The following is a 14,546-nucleotide window of genomic DNA, read 5'->3' on the forward strand; positions in this document are numbered from 1 at the left end:
TTGAAGAGAGTTAAATGAAATGTTACCTAGGTTATGTTTGGTTCCAAAGTACCAAGGAAAAAAATGGTAATTTTTTTTTTTTTTTTTTTTTTTGTGTTTGGTTGTATCATGAAAAATACAAAAAGGAAAAAGAAAATATAATTAAAATTATTTAATAACTTATACATTTTCAAATTAAATAAATTTAAATGAGTTTGAATAGTTTGTTAATTTTAAATCTATTTTTTCATTTTTTCTCTTTATTTTTTTTCTTTGCATTTTTCTTCAAATTTTATGAGGACCAAAAGCTTATAAACCCCTTTCAATCTATTGTAATATCTATATTCCTCACTTTTAAAGACCCAAAAGATTTTGCATAAATTGCATGCTTTGGGAGTTTCCATTCTTGTCCTCTAGAGATGTTCCCGCTTGATAGTCTTGTAGAAAAAATGAAGACACCCCAAGAAATTTGACCAGGCTGATCTCCCAGGATATTGATGATTTTCACATCAGTTTCACAGTTTGGATTGTTTTTGGAAGGAAACTTAGTTTTTACGGTGGATATTGGTTTCAAGGCAAAGTGGGTTCACCCTAGTGAACAATCTTGATGGAGAAATCTTGGTGTAGATGGGTAGTGTTGAAAAGGTTTATTAGGGTGTTTTTTGGGGCTTCACTACTGAGGCATCAGGCATGGCCTGTAACAGTAGCAGTGACAGTGGAGGCAGTGATGTATGTGAGTCACATGGTGTCTCTGTACTTGCCCAATGGCCATGGCTCCCTACCCACAAGGACAAGCGACTGAAACTGGTGGGGAATCCTCCATAGCCCACTACATTTCTGAAATGAAGAGGTAGAAGCCATTCAAGTACAGTCCCCCGCCCACACCAGGGTCCAGAATAGGTCCCATTTGTAGAAAAATTGGACCAAATCTTTACCAGGGGATTTGCATATTTTACTTGCATATATTATTTTTAAGTAGAAGATTATCATGTTTTGAGCTGTAGCAATCATCACCCTTTTGACTTTTTTAGTCCCGGAAATTTTCTTCAATGCTAAAAGAAAATGAGTTCTCATGGAATATTTTGGAGAAATATGCTTTGTTTTTTTTTTCATTTCCGGATCTAGACATTGGTAAATTCAAACACACCTCAATCATCTTAACGTACTTGAAAAACAATCCGTGTCTTTAGTTCTATTGATGCCATTCCTTCAAAATAATTATCTTATTATTTCAAAATTCAGAAAATAATAAATACATCCAATCTAATCCACAACATGGCCCAACATGCTAAATCACTGGGTCAGAGGCATTGAGAAGATGACAGGCCCTCATTTTATTAGTGATGGAAATGGGTCGATCTGCAACTGTCATGGTATGATAAGGACAATGGATATTTGAATAGTTCCTTTTCTTATTCATAGACTTTATTTGGTGGCAATGCCGTTAGATTTGCGAAAGATTGCTGTTGAGACTAACCTGTCAATGGGGAAATACTCAAGAATTGGTGAAGCATCAACCTCTTGGTGTGTGCCTTGGGCACCATATCTTGTCGGTCAGTGCCCCGAACTTGTCTACAATTCTCGAATAATGCTTTGTATACTTTGTCAGCAGGACAGCAATGCAGCTGCCCCTTCACCTACTGTTGGATTTAAAGTGTGTTGAGAGGTTGAATAAAACAAGATGAGAACCATAATGAACAGAGGATTTAGCGAGATTGGCTAGGGTGTGTGAATGCTTTAAAGTAGATCGCGCTTCCTTTGAGATGATATCTCATAGCAACATGGTCAACAATGACGATCTACCTTCAAGGTACAAACTGTGCACTCCGATTTCTATAGTAGTAATAGTTTGTGATTAACATTAAAATGAGAACCAAAATGAAAAGTCTAATAATGAATAATGTTTTTGAAAATTGGATTAGATTGATCGATTAGACTGGTCAAATCGTCGATCGAAGCCAGGTTTGATTTGGTTCGATCTTTGAATTGAAATACATATTGAATTGTCCTTGAACCGAACAGGTTGATGATTGGATTGTCATTGGTTCACCTTTTTTTTTTTTCCCCTCAAAAAGGTTGAGTTTAAACATGTTCTTATTCTTATCTTCCAATGTGGGATGAAAAGTCTAAAAACCATGTGATAGCTAGGGGAGGGGATTCGACCCATGGACCCTCAATGGACATGTGGTGGGTTCACTTTACTATTCGTTGTTATTAGTTTAAAATTGCAAACTAAAGTTAAATTAACATAATTATTTTAAATATTTTTAATATAAGAAAAATAATGTAATATGAGTAAAATTAATTATAAATAAAAGAATTTTCTTCTATTTTAATATATTTCTTCACATTTGAATATCATACATATTTTATCTATGAAATTTAAAATATCAATACATTTAAGTTTGGTAATGTTAAAGATAAAAAATAAATATTATTGTTTTTAAATTTCTTAATATATATATATATATATATATATATATATATATATATATATATATATATATATATATATATATATATATATAAATTTTATAATTTATTTTTTAATATATAAATCATATATTTATGACGTTACCAGTTTGATCGTGGTTTAACCAATGAACCGTGAACTAATAACTTTTTTAGTTTAATGATCGATTCGATTTTAAAAACATTGATAATAAATAAAGAACTTATCGTGTGTTTGGTAATAATTATAAGAAACATTTTTAATATTTTTAATATGTGAAAGATGAACATTTTCAAGTGTTAAAAAGATTAGAAACACATCCTAAAATCACTACCAGACGTACTTTTAATGAGATAGATTAAAAAAACATGGTTATTTTAAAGTAGATTAAAAAGCACTTTGAGATGGTATCTCATAGCAACATGGTCAATGATGACGATCTACCTTCAAGGTACAAACTGTGCACTCCGATTTCTATAGTAGTAATAGTTTATGATTAACATTAAAATGAGAACCAAAATGAAAAGTCTAATAATGAACAATGTTTTTGAAAATTGGATTAAATTGATCGATTAGATCGGTCAAACCGTCAATCAAAGCCAGGTTTGATTTGGTTTGATCTTTGAACTGAAATACATATTGAATTGTCCTTGAACCGAACAGGCTGATGATTGGATCGTCATTGGTTCACCTTTTTTTTTTTTTCCCTAAAAAATGTTAAGTTTAAACACGTTCTTATCCTTATCTTTTGATGTGGGATGAAAAGTCTAAAAACCATGTGATAACTAGGGGAGGGGGATTCGAACCATGGACCCTCAATGGACATGTGGAGGCCAAGTTCACTTTGCCATTGGTTGTTATTACTTATTAGTTTAAAATTGCAAACTAAAGTTAAATTAACATAATTATTTTATTTTTTTTAATATAAGAAAAATAATGTAATATGAGTAAAATTAGTTATAAATAAAAGAATTTTCTTCTATTTTATTCTATTTTAATATATTTTATATTTGAATATTATACATATTTTATCTATAAAATTTAAAATATCAATACATTTAAGTTTGATAATGTTAAAGACAAAAAATAAATATTATTGTTTTTAAATTTCTTAACATATATATATATATATATATATATATATATATATTATAATTTATTTTTTAATATATAAATTATATATTTATGACATTATTGGTTCGATCACGGTTTAACCATTGATCGAACCACTGAATCGTGAACCAATAACTTTTTCTGTTCAACGATTGGTTTGATTTTAAAAGACATTGGTAATGAATAAAGAACTTATTGTGCGTTTGGTAGTGATTATAAGAAGCATTTTTAATCTTTCTAATACGTGAAAGATAAACATTTTCAAGTGTTAGAAAGACTAGAAACACATCATAGAATCACTACCAAACGCACTTTTAGTGAGATAGATTAAAAAACATGATTATTTTAAAGTAGATCAAACTTCCTATGAGAATGTATCTCAATGCATTTCGTGGCTATATTCCTATTGTAGAAATTGGTATGCGTCAAGTCTCCGTGATTTGGTTATTATACCCTGAAGGTATCACTTTTTTTTATTTATCTTCAAAAAACATAGTTTAATTTGGCCTAAAAATAGGTTTAATCACTGTGAGCAAGAAGTGGCCTAATTCGCGCAAATCAATAAGGGCTTGGACTTGAGGGGTCCATCCTATGCATGCAATCCTCAAAATTACATTGGATGAGCTTGGGCATTTGTGGGAGCATGAACCTCCACTTTCTCTCCATAAACCCATAGGACTTGAAAAGTGGAATTCAATAAAAACTACTTATCCACTCTTGTCCATTTCCTAAAACTCAAACAATTTTCCTAGAATCCCTCACAAATTGCATAAGTTGACTAATACAAAAAAAAAAAAGAGTATAATGCCTAGAGAAATGCAAGAATCCAATGCATCTGAATTGGTGTCTTAAGGCCATAAACCAATGTTAGGGTAAAGAGTTGTGAACTAAAGAACCTCGATGAAAATTAAATTTTAATGTACCAAAGATCCTTATTGTGGATTAGAAACCACCACCCATATTGTTTTCTCTTCTCATTGTGTAAATGAATTGATATGAACAAGTCATGCACTTAGATATTTGTGAGAGTTCTAGAGAACCTACCTTAGTTCTTAAAGGAAGCAACTTCACTTCCACTCTCATATAGGTGAGTCCATTAAGTGTAACATGTATTTAAATACAATACCGATAAGGAATATGGTATTCATAAAGAATATGTACTCATCCTTAACCATTGCAGAATATGCATAACCTAGTTCATAGAGATGAACTCTCATATATTAAATAATTGATGGTGTATTATACAATCAACAAGTGACGTGTTACTATCCATACGAATACACTTTTTGGGATCTTCATTCATGTAGGTTGGGTAACAATCACTTATGAATTTATATTGAGTATAGATCTCATCCTCCTTAATGTTTCTTCTACAAATTTTCTATTTGGTGGTGTTGTTAGAGGATAAACCAAATTCAACTTTGTTTTCATGAAATTTAGGGACATGATCCTTGTCTCAAGTAGCTATCGCATATTATTGGGCCTTGGGTATTGCAATCTAGTTATTGTATATATAATGGTTCTTAGGCATATATGGTTGTTTTTTTCCATTATATATCTTATTCTTAGTCTTGGCTATTGCAATCTAGTTATCAAAATGCATAGACATAAACAGTGTTGGTCTTGTCCATAAAGATATCTGCTAAGAGACTTCTTAGCCACTTAACCTTAAAACTTGTCTTTTTTTAAGACAATAAACTCAACCTTCATAATAGATTGAGTAATGTAAGTTTGCTTGGAAGGCTTCCAAGAAATTACACCTTCTCCGAGGATAAAATCATACCCATTAGTAGATGTCATTTCATTTGAATTGAAAATCCAATTGGAATCATTGTACCTTTCTAATACATTAGGAAATCCAATATAATACAAATTATAAGCATTGGTACCTTTTAGATATTTAAGTACTTTGTAAATAACATTCTAATAACCTTAGTTGGTACTTTGGGTGTGTCAACTTAATCTACCCACCGCATTAGCAGTATCTAGTTTGGTGTAGTTAATTGTATTAGGCTAAACGTTGCAAGGTGACCTAAGGTATGAAAGTCTCCTAAAGCTTAGGTGCAAAGAGCAACATAAGGTGTAAGCCTAAGCAAAGTAAAATGTAGCCTATGATGCATATCAATTTTATAAAATATAATTTAAAATCCATCCAAGCAAAAATTAAAAATAAAGAATAAGATTTCAAATTTAAAGAAGCATTCAATAAAAAAGCAATGAAATCATATAAATTTAAATATACAATTAGAAATTTCAAGAAAAAAGTATTTTAAAAGAAAAATAAAGTAAATAAGGAGCATGCTTTGGTAATTAAGGCACTATTAATGAGTTGTTGAGCCTTGAGCCTAGGTGCGTTTAACAACCGCTACCAAAGCATAATTTAGTTGGGCTATACTATGTTTTTTATTTTCTTTGTTGGGATCATAAAGAGTAAACACTATTTCACAATCATAATGTTTAAACTTTAGTAAGATTTTTTCAACATAGTGTTCTTCTGAGAGTTCAAGCACACTAAATGTTTTAATTATTTTGATTTGTAGAGTCACCTTTACCCCTCCCAAGTCTTTTATATCAAAGTTGGACTCAAGAAATCTCTTAGCCTCACATACAACTACTAGTCTAGTCCTAATAATTGGCATATCATCTATATATTGGCATATGTTCAACGTGTAATGTACTACCATTTAAATACAACACCTATAAGGAATATGAAATTCACGAAAAGTATGTACTCATTTTTAACCATTGCAAAATATGCATCATCTCAATCATAGAGATGGACTTGCATACATAAATAATTAATAGTATATTACACAACCAAAAAGTGACTTTTTATTACCATATGAACCTACTTCCTAGGATCTTCTTTCATGTAGGTTGGGTCACCATTATTCATAACTTTATATTAGGCAACATCTCCTTACCTTGATGTTTCTTTCACTAATTTTCTATTCAATGGTTTTGTTAGAGGATCAACCAAATTCAACTTTGATCTCACAAAACCTATGGGTATGATCCTTGTCTTGAGTAGCTATCACATGATATTGTGTATTAAGCATATATGTATTTCTTTTCAATATATATCTTACTCATAGCCTTGGCTCTTACAATGCATAGATACAAATGATGCTAGTCTTGTCCATAAAGAAATATCTACTAAGAAGCTTTTTAGCTACTTAGCCTCAAAATTTGTCTTTTCCATGGTAGATTGTGTAATGCAAATTTGTTTGGAAGACTTCCAAGAAATTGTACCTCCTCTATACATGATCTAGTTTCATTTAAATCCAAGATCTAGTTTGTATGACTATAACCATCTAGTGTCATAGGAAACCCGCTATAACACAGGTCATAGTCAATGGTGCTTATCAAGTACTTAAGTACCCTATAATTATATTCTAATGATCCTAATTAGAACTTTGTTGTACCGATTCAATTTACCCACTACATAAGCAATGCTTAGTTTAGTACATTAAACTACTTATGACATCAGTATATTCCAACTAGATAACACCAATATTATTTGTTTTTCTTGCACTAAGTTTTGGAATCATAAGGATTTGACGTTGGTTTGAAACCATAATGTTTAATCTTTCTTAAGATATTCTAAACATAATGTTTTTGTGAGAGTTTAAGATTCTATTTGAAAACTGTTTTTTAAAACAGTTTTTTATTCTTCAAAATAAAAAATATAAAAAATAGTTTGACAACAAAAAATTGTTTTATGTTTTTTGTTCTTAAAATAAAAAAATATGATGTTTTCAAATAATATTTTTTTCACTTGTTTTCTAAAGACTATTTTTGTACAAACATATAAAATAATTAAAAATAAAACATTAAATATAAAAAATATTTTTAAATATTAAAAATAGGTTAAAAATCTTAAACAGACTTTTATTCTGTAAAAATTAAAGAATAATTTTCAAAAGTGGTTCTCAAAAACTATTTTTTAAAATTATTTTCGAAAACAATTATCAAACATACCTCGACACTACCTCCTATATATCATAGGGATATAGCCTTTTTCACCAAAAATTTTCTTATCTTCCAAGTGTGTTTATTTCCTCTCGTTGATTTCTCATCTAATATATTTCGCTCCACTTAAAAAGTTTTAGGCCCTGAAAACTCTACCATTAGGCATCCAGGCTTAGAAAGTGGAATTCCAAAACCATTTTTTTTTTGGCTGTCCTCCATTCCCACAAAGAAACTCGAACAATATTCTTTCCCCCACCAATCAGAAAATTTATTGAAGTAAAATTCCTATGATATGAGCCCAGATTTCTATCATTGGAAAATTTACCCACTTTTACACTATATTTGACTCCGAAAAGTCTTGAAAAAAAAAAAAAAAAAAAAACTAATTTTCTTATGTCTGATTTTTCCCATAATTTTTTTTTAAATCAAATAAATTAAAATTAATTAAAAACTTAACTGTTTTAAATCATTCAAACTTTTAAAGTTTGAATAGATAGTTAAAATGATTTTCTTATATTTAATTTTATTAATAAAAAATTCAAACAAAATTAAAATTAATTAAAGCTTACTATTTTCAAATAATTTAAATTTTATATAACAAGTTAAAATAAATTTAAAATATCATATAAAAATAATTTATTAATCTAAATCTATTTTTTATTTTCTTTCATTTTTTAACTACTTTCTATTTTTCTTCACCATTTTCTTTTCACATATACCTTCAAAAGCTCTGAAACCAATGCCGATAGACCCAATGATTTTTACAAAAATTTATATCCTAAAAATATTCAAACCCATTTGATTTCAACAGCACAGAGCTTTTTAGTTACTCCATCAGCAACTTCTACAACTTGAATTCAGCTCTTGGAATAATGGAAACCCACATCCATGGATCAACACATGCCTTTTAGCCTATTGAAATATTGACAAATCTTACCCTCTTCTTACCTTTTTTTTTTAAAAAAAAAGAAAAAAGAAAAAGAAAAACAGTTCATGAGGAACTCATAACCACACTGCTCATGCTCACACCCACTAGTAAAAGAGAAAATGTTTTACAGCAGAACATTTACAATTCTAAGCAGCATATCATTTAGGAGCACAGTAAGAAGTTCCATCTTAAACTACTGGGCTCATAAATTCCATCATCAACTTTTTATTAGTTTCTCCCTCATTGGGAAGAACTCTCATTTTCAAGCCTCTCCCACCCCAACCCCTATTGATCATAAACAGAAATACATCAAAGTATTACTGCTATTTCCTAAAAATCGCAGAACTCCTAAAATCTCTCCACAATAATCAGAGGAAACCTAAAGACCTTCACCATTTACTCTACGATGCTTTCATGTCATCCTGTGTGAAACTATGAGCAATGTGTTCCAACAATTAAAATTGTTTTACCCTGGCTCAAAATTTTATGAAATGTAAGCAGAACAAGAATCTCATTTACATCTCCTAAGTGAATGTCACTACTATCAATCTTAACATGGGTTTGACAATACATAACCACCCAGTAGTGTCCTCAACGATACTCTCTAGTCCCCTAACCAAATTATAACCATCAATTGTGGTAGCAAGGAATTCCTAGTAGGTGTGCATGTCACTAATATCTGTCTTATGCTGAGTTCTGGTGGGACACTTGAGTTTGGATATGTTCATATAAATGGGATTCCAAGATCTTCCACATCTTGGCATTTGGGGACTCAACAATCTTGCAGGTTTTTAAATATGCTATATAAGATCCATAAAATTACTTTATTTTTAATAAGCAATTGCATATAGAATGATTTATCCACCAATACCAGGGGCTACAACTAGGAAAATTGCATTATAAGCAATTGCATATAAAATTAACTACCACACCAATACTTGGGCTGCAAACCCCATTTTCCTTGTTTCAAGTAGCTTTGAAGGTGGATAGCCTGCAAAGAAAGAGAAGGCAAATTAGAAGCATTGCAGCAGATCAAGTACAAGAGTTTGATGCATGTTTTACATTAGCATTTCACTCATTTTGAAGTATTCATTTAACATAGGCTGTTACTGAAATCATGATCTAGCTCTAACAAAAAATTAAATGAATGATCACCCACTTGAGAAATCCTCTAATGCTGTGACCAAAATAGCACTTCTCACCTTAACCTCGATCCTTTAAGGGCAATAATGCTGGTTTGATTTAAACAGTTTTGATTCCAAACTTACAGAAAATCAAAACATAACTCCAGGTAAAGCATAAGACTTCAATCCTTTTTTATTTATTTTTATGTAACATTAACTTATATTTTCCATCTTATGCATGGAATTTTCTTGCAAAGCTTAGGGAAAGAAAGTGCCAATGTAAGTGAAAAACGAAAACAAACACCAATTCTTGTGGGAAAGGTATGCAGTTTTGCCACCAAAAGCATGGAGAATTGTTTTCTTATTGGATAGCAATAGAATCAAGCCTGGTAATAGAAATACTTAGCACAAAAGTAGAAATAATTTATCTTAGACCTCTCTTATGACCCGGCTAGTTGAAATGTGACAGGAAGAAATAGGAGCTTGTGGCTACCAGTCAGACCAGCTTGTTGACCAAAAGAAGTCTAGAACAATTATGGTATGCTTTCAAATAATGAAATCCTAATCATTTATTTGAATGCATAGTGTCACAATTTTCTATAAGTTCTATCCTACTCCAACCAAGCATCCACATCCAAATTTTATTTGGGAAAATAAACAGCCCAATTACCCCAAAAAAACACGAATAAAACACTCCTGCTTACATCATTATCCTGCTTAAAACAATCAATAGAGACCAGGGAGCAGAGCCCAAAAATTATCATAAAAGGCATTTCATTGGCTTATCCTTCATGTAAAGGAAGGGGCAACATGATAAATAATGCATTCAAAATTACTCAGAAATTTCATATACCTTGCTCAGAGATCATCACTATCCTCCTCAGCAATGCCCAGAAGCTTAGCCAAATCTCCACTTTGATAAGCTTCAACAGTATCTGCAATCAGAACATGAATAAGTTCTCAGGTTGAGCTAAGTCTTTGCTTGGAAGGGAATAATTAGAAAAAGAGTAAGCTACCATCTGAGCCTCCAATATGTTTTCCATTTATGAACACCTGTGGTACAGTACGCCTTCCCACCATCCCACTCAGGGCATCCTGAATATTCCAACCATCCTCTGTAAAACATAGAAGGAACCCTTTTCAACAACTTTCAAGGAACTTATTAGTGCACATAGACATATTGCTTTTGAGGCCCAACTATGATATGAAACTTCTCTCAACAGAGAAAAACAGAAATGTTGAAGAAATCAAGCCAACCATTAGAACTGAGGCTCCAGACATGTTATCATAAGCCATATTACTTGCCTCAACCCACCTCTTGAAAATTTACATTCAAGCCAATAAATGCAGAAGAAATCAATATATTCTGACATTCCATAGAAGCTCAAAAGAAGAATGCAATTATCAGATTGAATTGAGAAGCATGTCATCTCTACTCAACCATCATTTTTCTCAAATTTATTTTTCCACCTAGTTTTTTAGCATTAGCTACTATTTGATCAAGTCTACAAAATTTTGTACAAAACTGATTCTAATTTTCTCCTCCCATAAATATGAAGATATTGATAAGGTAGTTGTGAACAAACCCCTTTGATCAAGCTCAACAACATATGGAACCTGGTTCAACTCTTTGAAAACAGCTTTTGCCCTTTTACAATACCTGCAGATAATTTGGACAGAGACCATAGTTAGCTTAAGTTGCCAAGTTGCTGACAAAAAATAACTAATAAGAACACCGCCATGACGTTTTGGCAATCTGAATAGGACTCACCAAGGGTGTATTTTTACATCCATTCCTTTGTGGTTGACATTGAAATTTAGTGCATAAGTATAAGAAAACCAAATGGGATCAATTAAATGCCATAACACATCAGACTGGTTCAATTTCAGAGGGACCCCAAATCCCACTAGATGAACACTGAGAACCGATGCTTGGAATCCATCACAAATGTTTAAAAGAGAAGATATAAAAACCAGTTGGCATTTCCCATGAACCGGACATGGGCAAAATTTAGGTCATAGCAAGTATAAAAGTTGAAAGTGTTTCCAGTAATACCTTAATGAGTCCACTTGGATTTTCTCCATTTTCATTTATGTCTGTTTGGATTAGGGAAAGTACCATGGAAACGAATATTAATTAAAGGAATTTCAATTTCTTATGCTTGGTTGCAATGGAAATGCAAAGACAAACTTGTAAAAAATTATTTGAAAATTCAAACATTTTCAAACTCTAGGAAACATAAAAAAGAAATATTAGAAACAGATTCAAGGGAAAAATCTATGAGCTTTTTACTATTAAATTTTCTTTCAGTCCCCTTTTTCTTTTCCCTCACACTTCCCACCATTATCCACTATTTGAAGGAGGCTGAGTTTGGATCAGGTTCTATAGGCTTTCAATGTTTCAACAGGATACCAATCGCTTGGATGCCTTTGAAAGCCCCCGAGATGACTTGGAGAAATAATTTTTTCTAGGTTTGTCTTATGTCTCTAAGGCAAATGGTCAAAGAATCAAGGAAAAGGAGAGAAAAGAAACTAACGAAGGATATCAAATTTTCTTGCTAAGTTTACAAGGAAAAAAGGGTAAGAAAAATCAAATAAAATAAAAACAATTTAAAAATATTAATATTTAAAAAATAATAAATAAATAAAAATTCCTAACCCTCTGTATGAAAAAGAATTAGGATAGAACGATGCAATTTTTCATTCTTCATTTCCCTAATGTTGTCCTCTATTGAGAGATAGGTTCAGAGAAGGCAGAAAAGAAAAGGCAAAAATGCTGAAAATAGCTTGAGAATGGAATGGATTTTAAGCCACTTTCAGCGATTTTCCTTTCCTCTTTCCCATCTTGTCTGTTAGATCCAAAAGAGCCTTGAAAAAAGGAGCATCACATGAGAATCACAAAATGAAATACACGGACAAGACGTGGAAATCAAACAGAAAAGAGAAGAGAAGAGAAGAGAAAGAGAGGAGAGGAGAGGAGAGACATACGGGCAATAGGACTTGGAGAAGATAGCGATTTTGTGAGAAGAAATGGTTTTCTTGACGAAATCAGCGGCAGCATCAGAAGAAGAGTGGTCAGCAGCGGCAGAAGAAGGCAGGCAGAGAGAGGCTGTCAGGACGAATAACGTAAGGGTGATGCCGCACTTCATCTTCACCGCCATGGCCGTCGGAAATGCAGGAGGTGCTGTGGCTGTGATTCAGATTCTGTCTGCCTCCAAAACTTCACGGTATGCTCAACCGAACCGCCTGCCTCACTTCTTAATCTCACACTCGACAATGGTGGACCCCATCTTAAGCCCTAAAACCTTAATATGACGTCATTTACCATGATTTTATTTGGCTTTCTACGCGTTTGATTATAGGAAATTTAAGGAAAGAAAATAAGGGCATGTTTGAGGGCTCATTTTGTTGTTCTCTAAAATAACATTAAAATATGTTAGAAAAAAAATATCTTTCATTCTTAAAACTAAAAAATAAAATATTTTTTAAAAATATATTTTCATTATTTTCTCGTAAGACTATTTTAAAAAATAATTATATATATAAAAAATATTAAAAAATTTTAATTCACTAATTTTAAAAAATATAAAAAAGAACCTCAACTTTTATAAATAAGTTTTATTTTTATTTATTTAAAAATATTTTAAAATACATGTATTTTTTTATAAATCAAATAATTATTTTATGAAATATCTTTTTACATGATAATATTAAATAAAATTATTAAAAAATTAATTTATTATTTTAATTTGATAGAAATATCTTACAAATAAATATTTAAATTAGTGCATCAAAACCCACTTTTTCCAAAAAAATAAAAATAAAAATGAGGTAAATGAGTTTATAATAATCTATTTTTTTTATTTTTCTTTATTGATTCTTTCGTTCAATTTTTTCTTCATTTTCTTTGATAATATTTAATTGTATTATGAAAATCATAAAAGAAAATTAAGTATAATTAATATTAATTATAAATTTATATATTTTCAAATTATTTAATTTTTAAATAAAAATATTAAAATAAATAAAATAAATTTGAAGTAGTTTATAAGAATATACTTTCCCATTGCTGAAATTTTTATAAATCTTGTGCAGTTAAACTCACAAATGATAATAAATAAAATTGGTTTAAGTTGATTGTGTGGGAATGATGAAGAGACCTCTAGAAGAGGTAAGTTGTCAATTTTTTTTCTCTCTTTCTAAGAATTTGGGGAAGGGATAAGTCGAGTTTCTTCGTCGTCATGATTCAATGAAATATTCTGGATATATGTCGAATTAGTAAGTACATGTATCGATCAAGTTAATTTCGTTTTAATGAGGATAGATTTAAGATCTTTAAAAAATTAAAATAGTTCAATGATGTTTTTTTAGAACAAAAGTGGATGCCGTTGACATGTTTTTGTGTTTTTAAATATTTTTAAGAGCTTTTATGTATGATGTTTTGTTTTCAATTATTTTTCATATTTAAATAATTATTTTTTAAAATAGTTTCCAAAAAACACATGAAAATAATTAAAATATGTTCTCAAACAAACTCTTTGTTTTCGTAACATTGTTTTGAAAACACCATATTTTTAAATATTATCTTTTTGTTTAAGGGATTTGGGATCACATTAAGTATAATTGTTCTACACCTCTTTTGTATGAAGGTGGCTTTCTATCTTAGTTTGAAATGATGTTTAAAAACTATGAAATTAATTGCAAAATTTTCAGCCATCTTATGAAAAAAATTTATTATTATCTTGTAGAATGTATAGATTCATAGAAATTAGGTAGTGTTTATAAAGATTTAACTCAACCCTTTTCTCGTTATTAAGAAAGTTATCTTAAACTTCCAAAATCTTTAGGATTATATAATTGATTCATATCTTCAAAACAAAGAACACAATATCTCTCGAATGAATGAAAAATGGATTTGTTGGATTCTTTCGATTAATGGAAAGTTTAAATTAAATTTTGATGGTTTAAAAATAGAGTG

General features: G+C 30.6%; 1 protein-coding gene across 1 annotated transcript; it reads right to left on the reverse strand.

Moving 5' to 3' along the window:
• Positions 1-9,249: 9,249 nt before the first annotated feature.
• LOC100241059 (glutaredoxin-C4) lies at positions 9,250-12,901 on the reverse strand. Its single transcript, XM_002266489.4, has 5 exons — positions 12,557-12,901; positions 11,155-11,228; positions 10,585-10,683; positions 10,422-10,503; positions 9,250-9,435 (listed from the first exon to the last, which is right to left on the reverse strand). Exons 1-4 carry the CDS (start codon positions 12,727-12,729, stop codon positions 10,427-10,429), a joined length of 423 nt encoding a protein of 140 aa, XP_002266525.1. The 5' UTR covers positions 12,730-12,901; the 3' UTR covers positions 9,250-9,435; positions 10,422-10,426.
• Between the last annotated feature and the right edge of the window lie 1,645 nt (positions 12,902-14,546).

This window comes from Vitis vinifera, chromosome 11, assembly GCF_030704535.1.
Source record: "Vitis vinifera cultivar Pinot Noir 40024 chromosome 11, ASM3070453v1".
Taxonomy (NCBI): domain Eukaryota; kingdom Viridiplantae; phylum Streptophyta; class Magnoliopsida; order Vitales; family Vitaceae; genus Vitis; species Vitis vinifera.